This window comes from Moschus berezovskii, chromosome 5, assembly GCF_049115385.1.
Source record: "Moschus berezovskii isolate FMDL1 chromosome 5, NW_MosBer_1.0, whole genome shotgun sequence".
Lineage (NCBI taxonomy): Eukaryota > Metazoa > Chordata > Mammalia > Artiodactyla > Moschidae > Moschus > Moschus berezovskii.
Genome location: NC_142464.1, coordinates 120,043,523 through 120,065,740, shown reverse-complemented (window position 1 = coordinate 120,065,740; position 22,218 = coordinate 120,043,523). Strand labels below are relative to the sequence as shown.

Below are 22,218 nucleotides of genomic sequence, written 5' to 3'. Positions count from 1 at the left end.
GGAGACATGAGGGACATGGGTCTGATCCCTGGGTTGGGAAGATCCCACATACTGTGGAGCAAATAAACCTGCGCTCTAAAGCCTCAGTTCAGTTCAGTCGCTCAGTCGTGTCTGACTCTTTGCAACCCCATGAACTGCAGCTTGCCAGGCTTCCCTGTCCATCACCAACTCCCCGAGTTTACCCAAACTCATGTCCACAGAGTCGGTGAAGCCATCCAACCATCTCATCCTCTCTCATCCCCTTCTCCTCCTGCCCCCAATCCCTCCCAGCGTCAGGGTCTTTTCAAATGAGTCAGCTCTTCGCATCAAGTGGCCAAAGTACTGGAGCTTCAGTTCCAACATCAGTCCTTCCAATGAACACCCAGGACTGATCTCCTTTAGGATGGACTGGTTGAATCTCCTTGCAGTCCAAGGGACTCTCAAGAGTCTTCTCCAGCACCACAGTTCAAAAGCATCAATTCTTCGGCGATCAGCTTTCTTTATGGTCCAACTCTCACATCCATACATGACCACTGGAAAAACCATAGCCTTGACTAGACGGACCTTGTTGGCAAAGTGATGTCTCTAGAGCCTGGGGGCTGCAACTACTGAGCGCATGAGCCGTGACTACTGACGCCTGCTCACCCTAGAGCCTGTGCTCTGCAATGAGGGAAGTCAGTGCAATGAGAATCCTGCCTCCACAACTAAAGAGAAGTCCCTGCTCGACGCAACTACAGAAAAGCCCACGCAGCAACAACACCCCGTCACAGCCAAAAATAAACAAATAAATACGATTATAAAACAAAGAAGATGAAAAGCTTAGACATTTGCTTGGAGAAAATACTTTCTAACTATAGACCAGATAAAGTACTTGTATCCAGAGTATATAGAGAACTCTTACAAATCCTCAGTAAGGTGAAGAATCCAATTGATAATGTGTAAAAAATTAAATAGTTTACTAAGATAATATACAAGTGGCTAATAAGCATCTGAAACATATTCCGCATCATTAAGCACTAGGAAAATACTAGGTTAAAAGCACAATGAAATATCACTGTACATGCATTAATAAGGTACAATGGAAAACAGATAAAATCAGTGGTTTTTTGGCAGTGAACAAACAGAAACTCTCACAAACTGTTGGGAAAGTGAAATGATACAGCCACTTTGTGAAAGAGATTAGCAGTTTCCTATAAAGTTAAATATATACATTCATCATGTGACCTGGTTCATAGAAGCATGATTTATAATGGCCCCAAACTGGAAATAACCCAACTATCCATCACCAGGTGAATGTAAATAAAATGTGTGTGTACATATCCTGATGATGGAATAGAATTTAGCCATAAGAAGGAACACAGTGTGGATATATGCCACCACATTCATTATCTTGAAAAACATTATGCTAAGGGAAAGAAGTCAAACACAAAGTGCTACATATTGTATGATTCTGTTTACATGAAATGTCTAGAAAAGGCATATTTATAGGAATATATTCGAAACAAATCAGTGTTTGTCTAGGGCTGGGGGTGGCAGTGGCTGCAAATAGGCATCAAGGAACTTTTCGGAGTGATGAAAATGTCCTAAAACTGGATTGTAGTGATGGTTATACAGATCTAGACATTATTAAACGTCATTGAATTGTATACTTACAATGGGTGAATTTTATGATATGCAAGTTATACTTGCACAAGTCTATTAAAATGTGAGCTGTCTTATGCGATCTGCAAACGAGGCTTTGAGTAGGTAGTTCACATTTAGTCTGAAAGAGTCCCAGGCTGGAGATAAAAATCGGGGACTGATCAGTTATACCTACGGTATCTAGAAGCTGGAGTTGAAAGTCTCGAGATAACAGAGAGAATGAATGTTGATTAAGGAAAGGGGGCTGATCACCCAGCTTAGGGCTCCAACTGTTAGAGGCTGAGGTGTAGGAGCCCGTGAGGAGGCGGGGAGGTCCAGCCAGCGAGGGAGAAGGAAGACCCAGGAGAGGGGTGTCGGGAGCTGAGTGCAGAGGAGGGGAGTGCGCGGTGCGGGGAGTGCGGCTGAAGGTCGAGGAAGGTCGATGAAGAGCTGACCCTGGAATCGAGCAAATGTGCGGTGCACAGGGGCCTCGACAAGACAGGGTCCACGGGCAGTGCGGATCTCAGTTGGAGGGGAAAGTTCGAGACTGCAGATAGAATGGGAATAGATGACCTGGAGAAATTTCGCTATGAAGGAGTTTTTGGGAAAATGCCTTTCTTGATAACTCATGAGAAAGATGTGTGCGTGCTAAGTCCCTTTGGTCATGTCCGACTTTTTGCAGCCCTATGGACTGCAGCCTGCCAGTCTCCCCTGTCCATGGGATTCTCCAGGCAAGACTACTGGAAGGGGTTGCCATGCCTTCCTCCCGGGGATCGTCCCAAACCAGGGATCGAACCCGCATCTCTCATGTCTCCTGCATTGGCAGGAGGGTTCTTTGCCACACCTGGAAGCCCAGTAATTAAGATGGGTCTGTTTAATATTCTTTGTGCTAAGAGACGGGCAGTCAGGTGTGGCCACATGTGGAGACAGAGGAGAGGCTCAGGTTCTGTAGCAGGGGGCAGGGCGTGCCATGCAGGGCATGTGGAAGGGCAATGAGGTGGTCAGGAGGAGAAGACAGAAGCGGGTGAGGGCTTCGACCACGGCTTTTGTGGGATTTCTGAGGGAAAGAGAAGGCAGGGCGGGGTAAGCCGGTTAGGACAGGCCAGTTTGAGCCGTTCTGATGGGCTCTGAGGTACGGGGAGATCCCTCGTTGCCAGGCACCTGGCCCTGTGATGATCCAGGCAGAGGACTCTTGCTTCCTGGGATTGGACTGGCCAGACAGAAGGGGTAGGGCTCTGGCTTGGTCAGTTAGCATTTCAGGCATGCTCCAGTCTGGGGTCTTTGCTGTCTCTATATTTCTAAACAATTGGCTAGTGTCTCCCCAACCAGAAAGTTTTCTTTTTTTTAAGATGTCAAACATAATATTCAGAAACAAATGTTATCGAATATAGCATACTATTTATTTTTACTTATATAACTATTTTACTTAGTACTGTAATTCAACCCCCCAGTACGCTGTGAGGTCATGAACTCCAGCACGGATGAACTTTCGACATTTCCTACATCAGTGTGCATCCTCTGACTAGAATCTTCTTTCCTTCTCCAGCTGCTGGGCTCCAAGGCAACTCCCAAGAGCAGCTCCTTTGGGAGGATCTCTTTGTCTTGTACTGAACTTTATAACATTTGTTTCCTGGGTCAGTCTCTCCAGCTCTTGGTGACTTTTAAAAAGTATGCCTAAAACAAATGATCTGTTTTTCTTTCACTTGCATCAAATTTCACTGGATTCTGAACTTTATTTGCAATCAATACTGAAAAATTGGCTCGGAAATGATGCTTTAATCAGAGAAACCAACACGAATGAATGGAAAACAGATGTCAGTAATGAAGAAATTTATGTTCATAAGAAACTACTTAGCATTTGATAGTTCCTCCCTTAAGAGATGGTGCAAGTTGGAATTGCGGCAGTAATGTGTACTTTTTTCCTAAATGTTTGTTTGATTTGGAACAAGCGACCATTCAGCCCAATGCTATCTTTATTTGGAATGTCACTGATGATGTCGTTGACTATGTATATGTTTGAATAGCAATTAGAAGCCGAAGCTTTCAGTGAGTGGGTTTATGCTGCTGTTCATCAGGGAGGTGGCCCCTCTGGGCATGTAACTGGGGCAGTGAGGGATGCCAGATCATCAAGGATGCTTGTATCTAAGTATCTGAAGACAATCTAAACTTGACAACACTTGGAGCCCTGTAGTCTGTAGGGATGCTACAGTATAGAGAAGGTCATAGGTTCAAGGTCAGGAGCTGGGGTAGTAGAATTGAGCAACAGGCCAGACCCATATGAGGTTTGGGGAGTGAACCATCAAGAGGGAGTCAAAAATTTGGACCTAGGTGAGCAAGTCCAAGCTATGGTTTATCCATTAGTCATGTATGGATGTGAAAGTTGGACCATAAAGAAGGCTGAGTGCTGAAGAACTGCCGCTTTTGAGTTGTGGTGTTGGAGAAGACTCTTGAGAGTCCCTTGGGCAGCAAGGAGATCCAACTAGTCCATCCTAAAGGAAATCAGTCCTGAATAGTCATTGGAAGTCACTGATGCTGAAGCTTCAATGCTTTGGCCACCTGAGGCGAAGAGCTGACTCATCCTGATGCTGGAAAAGATTGAGGGCAGGGGAGAAGGGGACAACAGAGGATGAGAAGGTTGGATGGCATCACCAACTCAATGGACAGGAGTTTGACCAAACTCTGGGAGATGGCAAAGGACAGGGAAGCCTGGTGTGCTGCAGTCCGTGGGGTTGCAGAGAGTCAGACACGACTTAGAGACTGAACAACAGCAACAGAGCAAGCAGACTCGGTTGGCGGGAGGTGGCGGGCTGGTGGTTGTGGTCGTCGGGTAGTAAGTGAACACAGGAAACCGGAGCACGACCATGAGTAAAGTACAGACAGCACTGTACCTTCCCTGGGCAACTGTAAACCATTATCTTTAAAGACCAATCAGAGTTAAGATTTGTGACTGCAGAATGAGGCTGTAGTGCAGCAATTAACACAAATTCATTATCAATGCAATAATTTGTGGGAACTATATTCAATATCCTGTGATAAATCATAATGGAAAATATGAAAAGGAATGTATATATATGTACGATTGAATCACTTTGCTGTACAGCAGAAATTAACACAACATTGTAAGTCAATTACACTTCAACAACACCAGCAATAGCAAAACCAAAAAGAAAAGATTTTCCTGACGTCTGTAGACTGGAGTTTCAGTTCTGGCTCTGCCATCTACAGCGGCTGGTTCTCTTTGAACCTAAATTTCCTAAACTATAAAACAATGCGTGATGACGGGGCTGCTCGGAGTCACGTAATGCATATGAAGACGGTGCCTGCTGCATGATCACCCTCAGCCTCAGAAGAGGGAGTTATTTGTGTTGGTTAAGTCCTTCCTCCAGCTGGAGAAGGTGACGATGTTGGTGCCAGCCCCTCTGCGGATGCTTGCTGTGTATCATCTGATTTCATTGTCATGACAGCTGCACGAAGCCAAGGCTTTTATGATCTCCGTTTTATAAACTAGGCTCCTGCAGCTCAGGGAGTCTAGCTTGTTGCTCCAGGTCCCATGACCAAAAGCAGTGACAAGCAGCAGTGAGCCTGATTTCAGCGTCTCTGGTGTCAGGGAATGTTTGTGGACTTGAAATGTTTATTTCTCTTAATCTTGGGCAACATAATGGAGCAAGCGTTAGAAAAGAGAGTGTGGAATCTTGATGGACATCTCATCAGAAAGCTTGCTGCCTGGCTTAGCACATGGTATTAAGTTCTCGGAGTTCGAGGTCGTCAGGTTTATCATCTGTTTGTTTGTCTGCTTTCTTTCTCTCTCTCTCTTTGAGTTCAAGAGATTTATGATCTATTTGTCTTTCATTCTTCCTTCCTTTCTTTCCTTTTACTCTCAAAGTTCAAGGTTGCCAGATTTATCATTTGTTTGTCCATCTCTTCCCTCCATCCTTCCCTTTCCCTCTGTCTCTTTTTCTCTTTCTGGGGGAGAGGAGGATGCTTCAGGTAAACAAGTAAGTGTTTAAGGAGGAAAAATACAATGAAATCATATGAACTTAAAACAGTTCCACAACTTCCTTAGCGCAAGTTGGAATTAGGGAAACCACTGAATCTGAGGTTTTGCCTAGAAAAAAGGTAGGTAAGCAGCGTTTATAAATTAGTCATGAGAAACAGCCTCTTGAACCTTTTATGAGTCCCAGCCCAGGTTGGGGAGGGGTGCCAGAAGGGCTCAGTATATGAAAATCAATCAATGTAACACACCTCATTAACAGAACAAAGGCCAGAAACCCCATGATCACCTAAATGAATACAGAAAAAGCATCTGACAAAATTCAACATCCTTTTATGATAAAAACATCCAACCAACTTGGAATAGAAGGAAATTACTTCAACATGGTAGAGGTCATGTATGAAAAGCCCACAGCTGACATTATACTCAGTTGTGAAAAACTGAAAGCACCGCCTCCAAGACGAGGAACAAGGCAAGGACTCCCCCCTCTCCACTTCTACCCAGCACAGTGCTGCAAATCCAGACCCGAGCGTTTGGCAAGGGCCCTTGGACTGCAAGGAGATCCAATCAGTCCATTCAAAAGGAGGTCAGTCCTGGGTGTTCATTGGAAGGACTGATGCTACAGCTGAAACTCCAATACTTTGGCCACCTCATGCGACGAGTTGACTCACTGGAAAAGACTCTGATGATGGGAGGGATTGGGGGCGGGAGGAGACGGGGACAACAGAGGATGAGATGACTGGATGGCATCACCGACTTGACGGACATGAGTTTGAGTGAACTCCGGGAGTTGGTGATGGACAGGGAGGCCTGGCGTGCTGTGATTCATGGGGTCGCAAAGAGTCAGACACGACTGAGCGACTGAACTGAACCGAATGACTGTGTCCTCCCAAACTTTGATGTTGAAACCTAATCCCCAGTGCAATGGTATCTGGAGGCAGGGCCTTTGGGACGTGATTAGGTCATGAGAGGGTAGAGCTTTCACGAATGGGATTAGTGCCTTTATGAAAAAGACCCGGAGAGCTCCCTTGCCCCTTCTACCGTGTGAGAGCACAACAAGAAGTCAGTCGCTTGTGAACAAAAGGAGACCTTCCTTACCAGACACCACATCTGCTGGTGCCTTTATCTTGGATTTCTCAGGCCCCAGAACTGTGAGAAATAAATTTCTGCTGCTAATAAGCTACCTAGTCTAGAGTACTAACAGAGCCAATAGACTAACATAGAATAAGTTACAAAAGGCATCCAACTGGAGAGGAAGAAGTAAAATTATCTCTGTGTGCAGATGACATGGTCTTTTAAAAATATATTTATTTATTTATTTTAATTGGAGGATAATTACTTTACAAAATTGTGATGGTTTTTGCCACACATCAATGTGGGTCGGCCACAGGCATACTGTGTCCTCCCGAACCCTCCTCCCACCTCCTTCCCTACCCTATCCCTCCAAGTTGTCACAGAGCGCCAGCTTTGGGTTCCCTGCATCATGGATCAAACTCCCACTGGCTCTCTATATTACATACAGTAAAGTGTATGTTTCAATGCTATTCTCTCAAATTATCCCATCCTCTCCTTCCCCTACTGTGTCCAAAATTCTCTTCTTTACATCTGTGTCTCCTTTGCTGCTCTGCATGTAGGATCATCCGTACTATCTTTCTAGATCCCATATATAAGCATTAATAGACGGTATTTGTCTTTCTCTTTCAGACTTACTTCGATCTGTATAATAGGCCCTAGGTTCATCCATCTCATTAGAAGTGACTCAAGTGTGTTCCTTTATATAGCCGAGTAATAGTCCATTGTGTATATGTACCATGAATTCCCTATCCATTCATCTGCTGATGGACATCTAGGTTGCTTCCATGTTCCAGTTATTGCAAATAATACTGCAGTGAACATTGGGGGAATACATATCTTTTTCAATTCTGGTTTCCTTAGGGTATAAGATGACATGGTCTTTTGTAGAGAAAATCCTAAAGATTCCACACAAATACACACACACACACACACAAGTATGCATGCACAAACTGTGGAAACAAGCAAATTCAGCAAAGTTGCAGCACAGAAAATTCATATGAAAAATTCAGTTGTGTTTCTATACACTAACCATGAAACATCTAAAAAAAGAAACTAAGAAAACAGTCGCATTTTTAATAGCATGAAAACAATAAAACACTTAGGAATGGATTTAACCAAAGAGGGAAAACACCCGTACACTGTAAACTGTAAAACACTGCTGAGAGAAATTAAAGACACAAATAAATGGAAAGTCATCTCATATTCATAGACTGGAAGACTTAATACTATTAAAATGTCAATACTGCTGAAGGCAATCTATAGATTTAATGCAATTCCTATCACAATCTCAATGGCATTTCTCTCATAAAAAAATTCATCCTAAAATTCATGTGGAATATTAAGGGACCTTGCAATAGCCAAATCAATTTTGAAAAAGAACAAAGTTGCAGGCTCAGACTTCATGATTTGAAAACATTACAAAGCTACAGCAATGAAAACAGTGTGGTACTGGCATAAAGACAGACATATAGACCAGTAAAAGAGAGTAGAGAACTCAGAAATAAAACCTTGCAGATACGGTCAAATAATCTTCAACAAGGATGTGAGGATCACTTATTGGGGAAAAGACAGCATCTTCAACAAACGGTGATGGAAACTTGCTATCCACATGGAGAAGAATGAAGTTGACCCTTCAGTTCAGTTCAGTCGCTCAGTCATGTCCGACTCTTTGCGACCCCATGAATCACAGCACGCCAGGCCTCCCTGTCCATCACCAACTCCCGGAGTTCACTCAAATTCATGTCCATCGAGTCGGTGATGCCATCCAGCCATCTCATTCTCTGTCGTCCCCTTCTCCTCCTGCCCCCAATCTGTCCCAGCAGCAGAGTCTTTTCCAGTGAGTCAACTCGTCCCATGAGGTGGCCAAAGTATTGGAGTTTCAACTTTAGCATCAGTCCTTCCAATGAACACCCAGGATTGATCTCCTTTAGGATGGACTGGTTGGATCTCCTTGCAGTCCAAGGGACTCTCAAGAGTCTTCTCCAGCACCACAGTTCAAAAGCATCAATTCTTCGACGATCAGCTTTCTTCACAGTCCAACTCTCACATCAATACATGACCACTGGAAAACCATAGCCTTGACTAGACGGACCTTGGTTGGCAAAGTAATGTCTCTGCTTTTTAATATGGTATCTAGGTTGTTCATAACTTTCCTTCCAAGGAGTAAGCGTCTTTTAATTTCATGGCTGCAATTAGCATCGGCAGTGATTTTGGAGCCCCCCCCCAAAAAAAAATCTGACACTGTTTCCACTGTTTCCCCATCTATTTCCCATGAAGTGATGGGACCAGATGCCATGATCTTTGTTTTCTGAATGTTGAGCTTCAAGCCAACTTTTTCACTCTCCTCTTTCACTTTCATCAAGAGGCTTTTTAGTTCCTCTTCACTTTCTGCCATAAGGGTGGTGTCATCTGCATATCTGAGGGTATTGATATTTCTACCGGCAATCTTGATTCCAGCTTGTGCTTCTTCCAGCCCAGCATTCCTCATGATGTACTCTGCATATAAGTTAAATAAGTGGGTGACAATATACAACCCTGACGTACTCCTTTTCCTATTTGGAACCAGTCTGTTGTTCCATGTCCAGTTCTAACTGTTGCTTCCTGACCCGCATACAGGTTTCTCAAGAGGCAGGTCAGGTGGTCTGGTATTCCCATCTCTTTCAGAATGTTCCACAGTTTATTGTGATCCACACAGTCAAAGTCAATGAAGCAGAAATAGATGTTTTTCTGGAACTCTCTTGCTTTCTCCATGATCCAGCGGATGTTGGCAATTTGATCTCTGGTGCTTCTGCCTTTTCTAAAACCTGCTTGAACATCTGGAAGTTGACCCTTACCTTATACAATAAACTCAAGATGGATTGAAGTTATAATTGTAAGACCTAAAATTATAAAACTTCCAGAAAAACACAGAGGAAATCTCCTGACGTTGAGATTGGTAATGATTTCTTGGATGTGACACCAAAATCACAGGCAACAAAGACTAAAACAGACAAAGGCTAAAATACTTCAAACTTCTGTGCCTTGAAGGACACAGTCAACAGAGTGGAAAGACGAAGCATGGAGGAGAAGAGAATACAAATCCTGTATCTGACAAGGGATTATTGCCCAGGGTATGTAAAGAACTCCTGCAACTCAACAATAACAAGAGAGCGAGTAATCTGATCAGAAAATGGGCAAGGGATAGGCCTTTCTGCAATGATGATACACAAATGATCAGCAAGCTTGTGAAAAGATGGTGAGCATCACTACTCATTAGAAGAACACAAAGTAAAACCACAGTGAGATATCATCTCACACCAATGAGGGTGGCTACTATTAAAAAACAAACAAACAAGAGGAAAACAACCAGTGTTGGTGAAGATATGGCAAAATTGGAAGCGTTGTGCATAATTGGTAGACATGTAAAATTTTGGCGCACCTGGTATGGAAAAGAATAATGATGGTTTCCTCAAGAAATTCAAAATAGAAAGGTCATATTTGTTCTTGCTCATGTTTAGTCATGTCCAAGTCTTTGTGACCCTGTAGACTGTAGCCCACCAGGCTCCGCTATCCATGGGATTCTCCAGGTAAGAATAATGGAGTGGGCTCCATTTCCTTCTCCAGGGGATCTTCCCGACCCAGGGGTCAAACCCACGTCTCTTGCATCTCCTGCACTGCAAGTAGATTCCTTACCATTGAGCCACCAGGGAAGCCCAAGAGGCAGCTAAAGTAGTCAAATTCATGGAAACAGAGAGTGGAATGGTGGTTTCCAGGGCCCAGGGGAGGCGAAAGGGAGAGGTACTCTTTAACAGGGACAGCATTTCAATTTTACAACATGAACTAGTTCTGGAGATGTATTGCACAACAGCATGAATATAGGTAATTCTCCTGAACTGTATCTTGAAGAACGTTTGAGATGGAAAATTTTGGGTTTTTTTTAATAATTAAAAATACTCTGGCAAAGACAAGAAAGAAAAAAAAATGAGGCAAAATCTTGTTAATCCTTGGATAAGATACGCTTCACTATACTTTTTATTTCTGTATAGATTTGAATTTTCATAATGAAAAATAGGGTCCCCCAAGGGTACTATGTTTAGGATTCTTGGCAGCTGCCTTGGTGACATCAGATTTACTTTGAGAATATCCAAGTTCCTTTGATAACCATACATATAAAACGTTAATAGATGAGCTGAAATGTTGTTAGTACAGGAAATAAGGTCATGTTTCCAGCTTCATTGCAGAAAAAATAAGAAAAAGGGTTGAGGACAAAACATGCTTGCATGATGGAAATCCCTTTCGCTAAAAAGTCGTACCATTTGCAGAGACATGGGTGGACCTAGAGACTATCATACAGAATGAAGCAAGTCAGAAAGAGAAAAACAAATATTGTATATTAATGCACATATGTGGAATTCAGAATAATGGTGCAGATAAACCTATTTGCAAAGCAGAAATATTGACACAAAGGTAGAGAAGAATAAATGTATAGACACCAAGGGGGTGTCTGGGAGACTGGGGTTGACACACATATACTAGTGATACCATGTATAAAACAGATAGGGCTTCTCTGGTGGCTCAGTGTAAAGAATCTGCCTGCAAGGCAGGAGACGCAGGAGCCACGGGTTTGATCCCTGGATCAGGAAGATCCCTTGGAGGAGGGCATGGCAATCCACTCCAGTATTCCTGCCTGGGAAATCCCATGGACAGAGGAGTCTGGTGGACTACGGACCAAAGGGTCTCAAGGACTTAGACATGACTGAAGCAACTTAAAATAGACAACTAATGAGAACTTACTGGATAGCACAGGCATGCATGCATGCTTAGTGGCTCAGTCGTGTCCGACCCTTTGCGACCCCATGGACTGTAGGCTGCCAGGCTCCTCTGTCCATGGGATTCTCCAGGCAAGTATACTGGAGTGGGTTGCCATGCCCTCCTCCAGGGTATAACACAGGGAACCCTACTTAATGCTCTGTGGTTCCGTGAACGGGAAGGGGCATTTAAAAAGAGGGGATACATGTATACATGTGTCTGATTCATTTTGCTATAGCGCAGAAACTAACACAGCATGGTAAAGCAACTATACTCCAATAAAAATTAGCTTTCGGACGCACTGTCTCTGCCCTCGCTTGTGTTTCAGAGCGCTCGTCCCCAGAACGCCCCACGGAGATTCCTGCCCGCCCTCTACGGCTTCTGATGCGTGCCTGCCTCAGTGACTCCTTGGGTTCCTCATTCCTTGAACGCATCTGCTTCTTGCTCTGACCTGCACTGACACGGTGAATGAGACCTGAGCTGCTCTCTTAGCCACTGATCGACCTCCTGCTGGTCTTGGCCTCTGCTTTCTGATGGATGCCTGTCCGCCCAGGCTGCTCACCCACCCAGCGCCCCCAGCTCATTCGGGGTTTTCTCTACATCTCGCTCACCAGTGCTGCCGAGTCAGCATCAGCCGCCAGCTCTGCCCCGAGTGGCCGGCTGGTCACAGCCTTGCTCAGGCAGGCACACCTTAGCATTGGATCGTCCCTTCCTTCTTCAAATCATAAATAGAGGTTTTTATTTTTCCTTTTGGACTAATGAATAGATTGTCTTTTATCTCTCTCTGCTATACTACCGCATTGGTGGTTCAGAGGTACAATTCTCGCCTCCCACGTGGGAGACACGGGTTCGGTTCCTGGCCAGTGCACCAGATGATGGTTGCGTTTGTTTTGGGTTTCCCTTATGGCTCAGCTGGTAAAGAATCCGCCTGCAATGTGGGAGACCTGGGTTCAATCTGTTGGTCGGGAAGATCCCCTGGAGAAGGAAAAGGCTACCAGCTCTGGTATTCTGGTCTGGAGAATTCCATGGACTGTATACTCCATGGGGTCGCAAAGAATCGGACATGACGGAGTGACTTTCGGTTTCACTTTTCACTATACTACAGATCTGTGCACAGTCGTGTCTGACACTCTGTGACCCCATGGACTGTAGCCCATCGGGCTCCTCTGTCCATGGAATTTTCCAGGCAAGGATACTGAAGTGGGTTGCCATTTCCTTTCCCAGGGAATCTTCCCAACCCTGGGTCGAACCCACACCTCTGTGTCTCCTGCATTGGTGGACGAGTTGTTTACCACTAGTACTACCTGGGAAGCCCTTATCTCCCTCGGAAACCCCTTATTTACTATGTATTTGTCTATTTAGAATACTGCTGCTGACAAGTACTCAGCTGTATCTGACTCTTTGTGACCCCATGGACTATAGCTTGCCAGGCTCCTCTGTCTGTGGGATTTTTCCAGGCAAGACTACTGGAGTGGGTTGCCATTTCAAACTCCAATTTAGAATACTAATGCATATTATTTAAACATTTAAAACAGCACACACTATTTAAAATGCTCCTACATCCTCTTTTTGATTTGATCCTCACAATCACCCCCATGGTGACACTGAAGCATTATCTCCCCTATTTTAGAAAGAAGGAAAGAACTCACTTTTCATAGAGCCTTTATTCCTGGACGCATTCTGACATTTTCCCCCCCTTTGAGCTTAAAAATATTTAAAAATTAAATATTCCATAGTTGTGCTATGGACTGAACTGTCCCTACAACATTTATAAGTTGAAGCCCTGACCCTCAGTGTGACTGTATTTGGGGATAGAGCCTCTAAAGAGGTCATATGGTGGGGCCCTAATTCAAAAGGGTTAGTGTCCTTCTAGGAGGAGACACCAGAGGGAATACACAGGGAGACGGCAGCCACCCACAAGACAGGAAGTGAGGCCTCACTGGAAACTGATCCTGTGGGCACCTTGATCATGGACTTCCAGCCTCCAGAATTTGTGAGAAAATAAAAGTTTGTTTTTTTTTTTTGAACCATCCAGTCTATGGTATAGCATATTAGGGCAGCCTGAGCACACTAAGATAAACTGTAATCTTCGGTAATGAACAATTCTGTGCATTTAGGAATGGAAGCAGCTGCGTGGGCTAAAGCGTGGTTCTGTTATAGTAATTTGTACAAATCCTATTGTGTTATTGCTCTCGGATGGGAACCGCATTTTTCTTAGGGTTGAACTTCAGATGAGCTTGCTTCCAGTTCAGTTCAGTCGCTCAGTTGTGTCCGACTCTCCGCGACCCCATGAATCACAGCATGCCAAAGCCCTCTAATTTCCATTAGGTACTTTACTCCCCAGCTTAGCTACCGGGAAGCAGGGTAACAACTAAGTAATAATTCTGTAACAGTTAAGAAGCGTAACACACTTTCTTCTCTGGTCTAATCCACTGATCGAAATAGCAACAGGGACTTCCCTGGTGGTCCAGTGGCTAGGATACCCGAATGCAGGGAGCCCTGTTCAATCCCTGGTCAGGGAACTAGATCCTACATGCCACAGAGAGCCTGCGTGCTGCAACAAAGATCTAAGATCCCACGTGTCGCAATTAAGACCTGAAGCAGCCAAATCATTAAGTAAATAGATTTTTTTTTTAAAGCAAAAAGTGAGGGGTAATAATTTTCCCTACAATGAGCAGATAATGAATGATGGTCACTGTGATGGGGAAGAGTAATCCTGTGCGAAAATACAGGGCATGGTTCCTGGAGGGGAAATTGAGTGTGTTCGTGTTGTGGGAGGGGCTAGGGGAGGGATAAGAGAATTGGTCCTCAAGGGACAAGGTCTCTGAGAGCCTCAGAGACATCCTCAGATTTTCCAGCATCTGATTCCAGTCCCATCATTGACAAATATGCCTTGCTATTTCACCTGCCTATGAGTGTCTACGTATCTGATTATTTGCACTATTTCTATTTCATTGAGAATTTTCATTCCAAAATTCTGTAGCTATGTAACTACGTCTGGTGGTTGTGTCCTGTCTCCCAGACAGATGCCAACCTAGAAATGTACTCTCAGAACTGGGGTGAAGTGTTGTGGAGGGTGGTGGACACGTACAAAAAAGAAACACCAAAGTACCCAGGACAAGTCCCCGTGTTGCTCTGCGCCGATCACAGGAGGCAGCAGATAAACAGTGAACAAACTGAACGCAGAGACACTTACTCCGGGGGCCCCGCCGGCTCGTCACGCCCAGGAGGCGGGTGTCAGAGCCCTCTTGCACCGGCTCCTGTTGGTCGTCCACAGGGGAGTTTTCCGACACCATTTCCTCGCAGCCGGCAGCCGGCAGCTGTGGGCAGAGGGACAGAGGTTGCGGCTCCCAGAGCTTTGGTTGACTCAGATCCGGTCTTGGGATGAGGTGGGTCACTTAGCAAAGGGACAGGCCTCGATCCGATTCAGATCTAGATAATCCTGGTTTCTGTCACCTGGATCGCTGTGGTCATCACCCCCTAACCCCACAGGAAGCAGTGGTGATCCTTTCTCTAGGAGGTTTCTTATTGGAGAGAGTGACCCAGGCATCCTAAAATAAAATGAGTATTTTCACTTTTTCTAGGTACAGTGTGTAGCGCTCTGTAAAAATCTGGAGGAAAGGGAACTAGAAAAATCAGTGTCAGACTGCTCGATCCCAGCTCTAACTCACTTGGCGAGCGAGCATGCCCGGTTGTGTCTGACTCTTTGTGACCCCATGGACTGCAGCCCGCCAGGCTCCTCTTTCTCTGTTCATGGGGTTCTCCAGGCAAGAACACTGGAGTGGGTTGCCATTTCCTACTCCAGGGGCTCTTCCTGACCCAGGGATCGAACCTGCTTCTGCTGCATTTGCAGGTGGGTACTTTACTACTGAACCACCAGGGAAGCCAATTTGAAAGGAGCAGTCAAAATATCCTGGGTTAATCTAAGGCGAAGACCAGCCTCTGACTCCTCCCCCAGACTCTTAGAGGAGGGTGGGCAGATGAGCAGGACCAATGGAGGCCACAGGTGAGTGATGGCCTTTGGACCAGCCAAAGGCTGGCCTCTGAACCCCGATGTGCAGCGGGACTCTGGGTGCGTTAGTGAACTTCCTACCTTCTTTCCTCACTGTAAACGAAGGGAAATAAAAATAGCCCATTCTCTGAGATGCTGCTACCTATCAGGCACTTGGCAAAGCACAGACATTATGACTTAAATAAATGTCCTGGGGTAGACCTGAGTCATCTGATTTAAAAAAAGAAAAAGTCCCCTAGTGATTCTGAAGTGCCACTGGGGTTAGAAACCGTCCCCCAGATTTTTCACAAAGCCCGGAAGACTGCACGTGTCTGTGATCAGGGCTCCTGTGCAGTGGAGAAATGAGACATGTCTCTGGAAAGCACACACCTTTGACTGCCTTCTCTCCATCTGCATGCCTTCCTCCTGCTCGGTCTAAGCTGCACATCCACCCTGGTCACCCCTGCTCCTTGTGCCGTGGCTCTTTGCTTCTGCACTGGCTCACCTGCTGCCTCCTTGGGGCTCCCTGGCCCCCGGCTGGCCCTGAGTGGCCACTTCCCTCCCCCCGCCACCCCCACCGGCCTGCTCCATCCACCAGCAGAGAAGGAGGCACCTCGGCCCAGTTTTTCCCAATGGGATGGTGCTGGGTGAGGCGGGGAGCTGAAACAGGGGTCTCTCTCCGGACTTCAGCTCTCACGCTGCCCTCCCCAGCTCCCTGGCCCTCCTCCAGGCAGCGCCGTCACGTGACTGCTGGCTCAAAATGGCGACCCCTCCACCTCCCTCCTCCCTTGCTGGCATCAGGATTTTCCCAAACAAACCGCCCCTCCACAAGATCTTTCCTGCCTCCCTCTGCTGGGGATAACTGCTTTGCAAGGTCATCTATTTACCTTGAGAAGGTGGACCTTACTCCGGGATGCTGCAAGTCAGGGAGGGCAGCTTCTGAGGGAGAGCAGGGCCAGGGGCGGGACCACCAGCCAGCACTCCGCCTGGGAGAAGGGGGTTGGCCTCTGGTTTAGACTGAGGCGGAATTTGGGCTTGGAGTTGGAGAAAGTGGGAGTTCCCAGGATTTGTTATCCTGTACTGCCATCTACTGCACATCTTAGTTTATGGCCTTTGATGATGTCGACTTAAAAAAAAAAAAAGATGCACAATATGGGAGCTGCGAGTTAAGTTTTATCTGGGGCAAAATGAGGACTGCAGGCTGGGAGACAACACCTCCGATAGCTCTAAGAAGCTGCTCCAAAGAGGGAGGGGGAAAAGATGGTATATTCATGATTTTGGTAAAGGGTGGGTACATGCAATGAAGCATGTTTTTTTGTAGAAAGTTTCTACTGGTCTCGTGAAGCTTCTCCTAGTCACGAGAAACAGTCGTCACCATGGAGGTGTTTACTGCTTTTCTAGATACAAGGAGATGTAAGAAGTGGGCTCGTAAAATCAGCTCCTGAGAACATCTGACTGTCTAAAGACCTATCCTGCCAGTTTCCCAGAACACAGAGCGCCTCATGTCTGCTCTCCACCCTGAACTCCTCTAGGAGATTTTAGACGTCAGTGGCTACAGCAGCACATGCTTTAATCCTGGTAGAGGCAGATGGCAAGCAGCCATGGCAAGTGCTGATTTGTGGTTGACAATGACAGTACTGACGGGCCTCTTTCTAGCATTTCTAAACTCCTCTCCAGGGATGGGAGAAACCTTAGGGGAAAGATGCTCCAAACACTGCCCATGGCTTCATGGTGAGGGTCATCCATGAGGCCCACACGGGGTCCTTCACCTGGACCACCCACCCGCATCCCTGTCTCCTCCAGAGAAGCCCAAGCTAGTACCCGAGGGAGACTGTGTGGCGCCTCCGGATGCGGTGGGCTGTTAACTGACAGCCCAGTAGGCAGACGCGGGCTTCTGCCATCCCTACCTGCTTCTTTCTTTTTGGTCTTGGAACCTTCGAGGGCTTCTTCTGTCTTTCCTCTTCTGCATCCTCCCCTTCACCAACGAACTCCTTTGTGAAAATGCAAATGGAAGTGTGGTCACTTACCCGTAAATGGAGAAAAAACGGTAGGAAAGGAAGAGGGGTGGGATTCTTAGGTGTTCCAATGACCGCCTTGGCCTGGACCCTACACCCCCTAAAGCTGAATGTGGGTGAAGGGGCAGTTGACAGAGCTACACAGCCACCATCTGCTTTGCTCCAAAGAGACACGTTCTTGAAAAGTTGTATCCAAATGGAAAGATGGTCGATGAGATGGTGTTGGAGATTCCATGGCCCCAGGTGCTCGTTCAGGCCTGTGTCATTGACTGGGTGCTTACTGTGTTCCTGGGCTTTCCTTGTGGCTCAGATGGTAAAAGAATCCACCTGCAATGAGGGAGACCTGGGTCCAATCCCTGGGTTGGGAAGATGCCCTGGAGAAGGGAAAGGCCACCCACTCCTGTATTTTGGCCTGGAGAATTCCATGGACTGTATAGTCCATGGGGTTGCAAAGAGTCTGACACGATCGACTTTTTCACTTTCACTGCGTTCCAGGCCTTGTGGGCACACGAGGTGCCTGGTGACTTCCTTCAAAAGTCATAATGTCATGAAGGCCACCAGCAAGTGGATCTGCCAGGACCGATGTTCTGACCCAGATGGAGGCCCCTAGCTCAAGAAGACAGAATCACCCTAAGGGTTTCCAGGGTTGGGCTTCTCTGCTCCCAGCCTTATAAGCAGGTAGAGGTTAATGAAGATATGTGTGAAATCACCATGGATGTTTGGACTTAATGGAAATGTTTGCAGGTCTTTTTGAAAAGGGAGAAATCCTGTAACAGTGCCAATTTGGTTTCTTTTTCCACATGATGCTTTCTAAATTTGTAGTCAAGGCTTTTAAAACTGAAGCTTCTCTAGTTTCCAGCTTTAAGGTTTTCTAGTCTGACTTTTTCAAACCAGAGCACAAGCACCTCTGGGTGTAAGAGAGGTTGCGAGATGAATCTGGAACCTCTCCTGCTGTACCAGATTTAGTTGACTTTTTTTTTCCTGAAATTGGGAAATTTTGGTACTTCTACTGGAATTTGGAACACAAAGCATGGATTTGAATCATGTAAGGTTTCAAAGAAATGGCATGCAGTTTGCTGGGCTAGGCTCTAACCACACATCAGTGTCCTTGGCCGTCAGGTTAGAGGAGAGCTGAGCCTCACCTGCAGAGGAGGGAGCTGAGGTCCCAGCCAGGGAAGGGGCACGGCCTTTGTTTACGGGACTTGATCGAACTGATGTCCGCTGGGTGCAAGCCCCGCCCTCTTTTAAGCCTTCTTCTTCAGGGCCTACCAGGAATTCACCAACTTGGATTATAAGACATTAATGTTGAGTGTGCAACTGTGGCTCCTAATTCAAGTCAAAGTTCTTATTGACTTAGAACGGACTTGTGAGAAATCTTCATAATTCTTTTTTTTGGCTTTCCAATCAAGTTTTGATCCTCCATCAATGGAAAGCTGTGCAGTAGGACCTCAATTTAGGCCGAATGTGAATTCCAAGAGGACTCAGGGTTTTGTTTAGTGTTGTAGCGCCAGGGGCCAGAGGCACAATCCACCTTTGTTGCATGAATGAGTGAACACAGGTCGATGGAGGTAAGTTGTTAGTACTTATCTTGCTTAAAGTGAGTCTTCCTGGATTCCTTTAGGCTTGTTGAAGTACCTATTGGAAACAGCACGTTATCCCATTTCTCCTCTGTGGTCTCACGTTACTGAGCTCTGGAGCCAAGAGAGAAGCAAAGACTGAGAGGAAAACTTCCTTTTCTTTTTGGTGTCTATAAACTGCAATACTTGGGCCACCTCATGTGACGAGTTGACTCACTGGAAAAGACTGATGCTGGGAAAGGTTGGGGGCGGGAGGAGAAGGGGACGACAGAGAATGAGATGGCTGGATGGCATCACCGACTCTGTGGACATGAGTTTGAGTGAACTCCGGGAGTTGGTGATGGACAGGGAGGCCTGGCGTGCTGTGATTCATGGGGTCGCGGAGAGTCGGACACGACTGAGCGACGGAACTGAACTGAATCTCCAAATTGGAGCTGGGCTTCCTCCTCTGCTCCAGACGGTGTTTAATGATGTTTTGCACAAAAATAGTTAGAAATTGCAGGACTCTGTGGGGATTTTATTAGCGGTCATAATCTATAATTGTTACCCTCATGTTGACTTTCTTTAGCGACCAGGTGCTTCAGCAGAACTGGGCCCTGTCGTAGGTGGTAACTCAGAACTGCTGTCTGTTGGAATTCATGAAATGATGACAAAGCATGCTCAGTCAAGTCCGACTCTTTGTGACCCCATGGACTGTAGCCCGCCAGGCTCCTCTGTCCATGGGATTCTCCAGGCAAGAATACTGGAGTTGGTTGTCATGCCCTGACCCAGGGATTGAACTGCATCTCCTGTGTCTCCTGCATTGCGGGTGGATTCTTTACCTCGGAGCCATTGCGGAAGCCCTACACTTGCAGTACGCGTGCAATAAATGCTTGCTGCTGGCCTAACTTCCATTCACCAACATGTGTGACACACATGTGCATAGACACACTCACACATCCGTCAGGTGCGTCTAAGCCACCACTCACCTCTGTAATTATTTTCACTTTTTCTTCCTTGGACTTCATTTTCTCGGTGGTGGCTCCTCCCTGACAGGCAAAGAACAAAGAAGTCAGGCCCTTTGAACTCAGCCAAACATCTTTCTTCTTACTATTGACAACTCTAAAGTTGACCTTGATGGCTAGGGAAGTGTTTGAGCTGAGTCCAGCCCCAAGGAATGCATTCTTAGGCCCCAGGCCTGATGGACACGAACCCCAGAGGAGAAGGAAGGAGGCTGGACCCACCATCCCCTTGAGTTTGGCAAGGAACCTGGCTTTCCTGTGCAGGAGGCGGGACTCAGGAGAGGTTCTGCCCTTGGTGTCCGACGACCCTGGTGGAAATCTAGCTCCGGAAGGATTATTTCATAGCCTCTCTTCTCCCTTCCCTGGCTCAGACGGTAAAGAATCTGCCTGCAAGGCAGGAGACCAGGGTTCCGTCCCTGGGTTGGGAAGATCCCTTTGAGAAGGGAACGGCTACTCACTCCAATATTCTTGCCTGGAGAATCCCATGGACACAGGAGCTTGGCAGGCTACAGTCCATGGGGTCGCAAAGAGTCAGACACTACTGAGTGACTTTCACTTTCCTCTCCCTTCAAATGTCCAGCGTCCCGTCCCTCCTCATTCTGCTCCTGGCCTTGGTTCTCATTTCAAGGGCAAAGAGGTGAGGCCAGAGAGGCCCCCTCCCCTCCCCTGCTCCACCCTGCTGAGTCACGTCATCCCTTCTGCTTCCGCTAGCTCCTGTGGCCTGTCCTGCTCCCATCTGGACAAGGGTATCTGCCTGGGTACTGCTTCTGCCCTCTCCCCGTCCGGGACCTTGATTCAGATGGTCTCCCCCTTTTATCTGCATAATCCATTCTTCCTGCTTTTGGGGTTCTTTCCCATCTGTGTACAAAGGCTCTTTCCTTAAAAAAAAAGCTCTCTCTGGGTTTCATGTCTCTTTCTACCCATCACTCAATTGTTCAGCCCTCTACAAGGAACTCCTCAGACCCTCTCTTTCCAAATCAGTGTTTTGAGCCCAGCACTCCCCGATGGTGATCTTGCCAGCATCTCTGAGTGTTGCAGAAACCAATCCTCGAGAAACCAAGCACCATATTCGGAGAGTTGGAGGACTCAGGTTTATTACGCCGGCGGGCCTAGAGGAGTTAACACTCCAAGCTCTGAGCCCTGAACAAAGGGGCTACAGAGCTTTTATTGACAGACTACAGTGGGCAACACTAGCTGTTAATAGGCTGGTTTAAACTAAGAGATTTCACATGTGCGCAGAAACAGAGGTCAAGACGGGGACAGGGGTGCCTGACCTTTACACTTGATTAAACAGGTTTGCAGGGGCTGGGCAGTTGCAAGGAGCAGGAAAGCGTGAGTGAGATAAGCTCCAGTTCCTAGAGTTGCGAGTCCCCACTTTCTGAGACTACGTGATCCAGACTTTGCAAGGAGCAAGCTGAGTTACAGAGGCGGAGGAGCAGGAGGTTGTGTAACATTTTTGCTCTTCCTCTTCAGGAGGCCCTCCACGTCGCCATGTCTCATGTCCGGTCCTCAGCCCTCAGCTTCGTTGCCCCTTCAGAGGCGGTGAGTAAGGAAAGTGACCCGATGCCTTCTCTTTTCTGCAATACCTTCTTTTCTCGGCTTCTCAGGCACACTCTTCCCCAGTTCTTCTCCTGCTCGCGGCTTCTCCCGCTCAGACTGCTGGTCTGGTGAGCACCGCACGCGACGGTGTCTGGGGAAGGGCCTCCCTCAGCTCACTCCCTCGGTGAGCTTGTCTCGTCTCTCGACTTTAAAGTCCGTCTGCCTACTGACACTCCGCACAGTTAGACCAGGGTCCACACGCCTCCCCAGAACTCCAGAGTCAAGGGTGCAGATGCTCGACCGCTGCCTTCCTTTGTGTGTGCTCAGTCACTTAGTCGTGGCCAACGTTTTGTGATCCCGCCAGGCTCCTCTGTTCCTGAAATGCTCCAGGCAGAATACTGGATTGGGTTGCCATTTCCCTCTCTAGGGGATCTTCCTGAGCCAGGGATCGAACCTGTGTCTCTTGCATTGGCAGGCAGATTCTTTACCACTCTATTACCTGGGAAGACGGTCTCTTGGCTTAACATGCCCCAAACAAGCTCCTTGTTATCACCCTGAATCTGCATGTCCTGCAGCCTTGCTTGCTATAATGCACAGTTCAGTTCAGTTGCCCAGTTGGGTCCGACTCTTTGCAACCCCATGG

At 46.8% G+C, this 22,218-nt stretch overlaps 1 protein-coding gene across 2 annotated transcripts in view; it reads right to left on the bottom strand.

Annotated features, from left to right (window-relative positions):
* Nucleotides 1–22,218, bottom strand: part of CC2D2A (coiled-coil and C2 domain containing 2A) — a 121,951-nt gene that overhangs the window by 94,473 nt on the left and 5,260 nt on the right. Inside the window, exons 2-4 of one of the 2 annotated variants that reach the window (XM_088836515.1) lie at nt 20,004–20,063; nt 17,351–17,434; nt 14,649–14,772 (exon numbers count right to left, since the gene is read on the bottom strand). In XM_088836515.1, coding sequence (XP_088692641.1) covers nt 14,649–14,772; nt 17,351–17,434; nt 20,004–20,042 — 247 coding nt within the window. In that variant the 5' untranslated portion in view covers nt 20,043–20,063. Of the gene's footprint in view, nt 1–14,648; nt 14,773–16,330; nt 16,449–17,350; nt 17,435–20,003; nt 20,064–22,218 lie in introns of those variants that run through there. The other variant, XM_088836517.1, reaches the window with a different exon arrangement.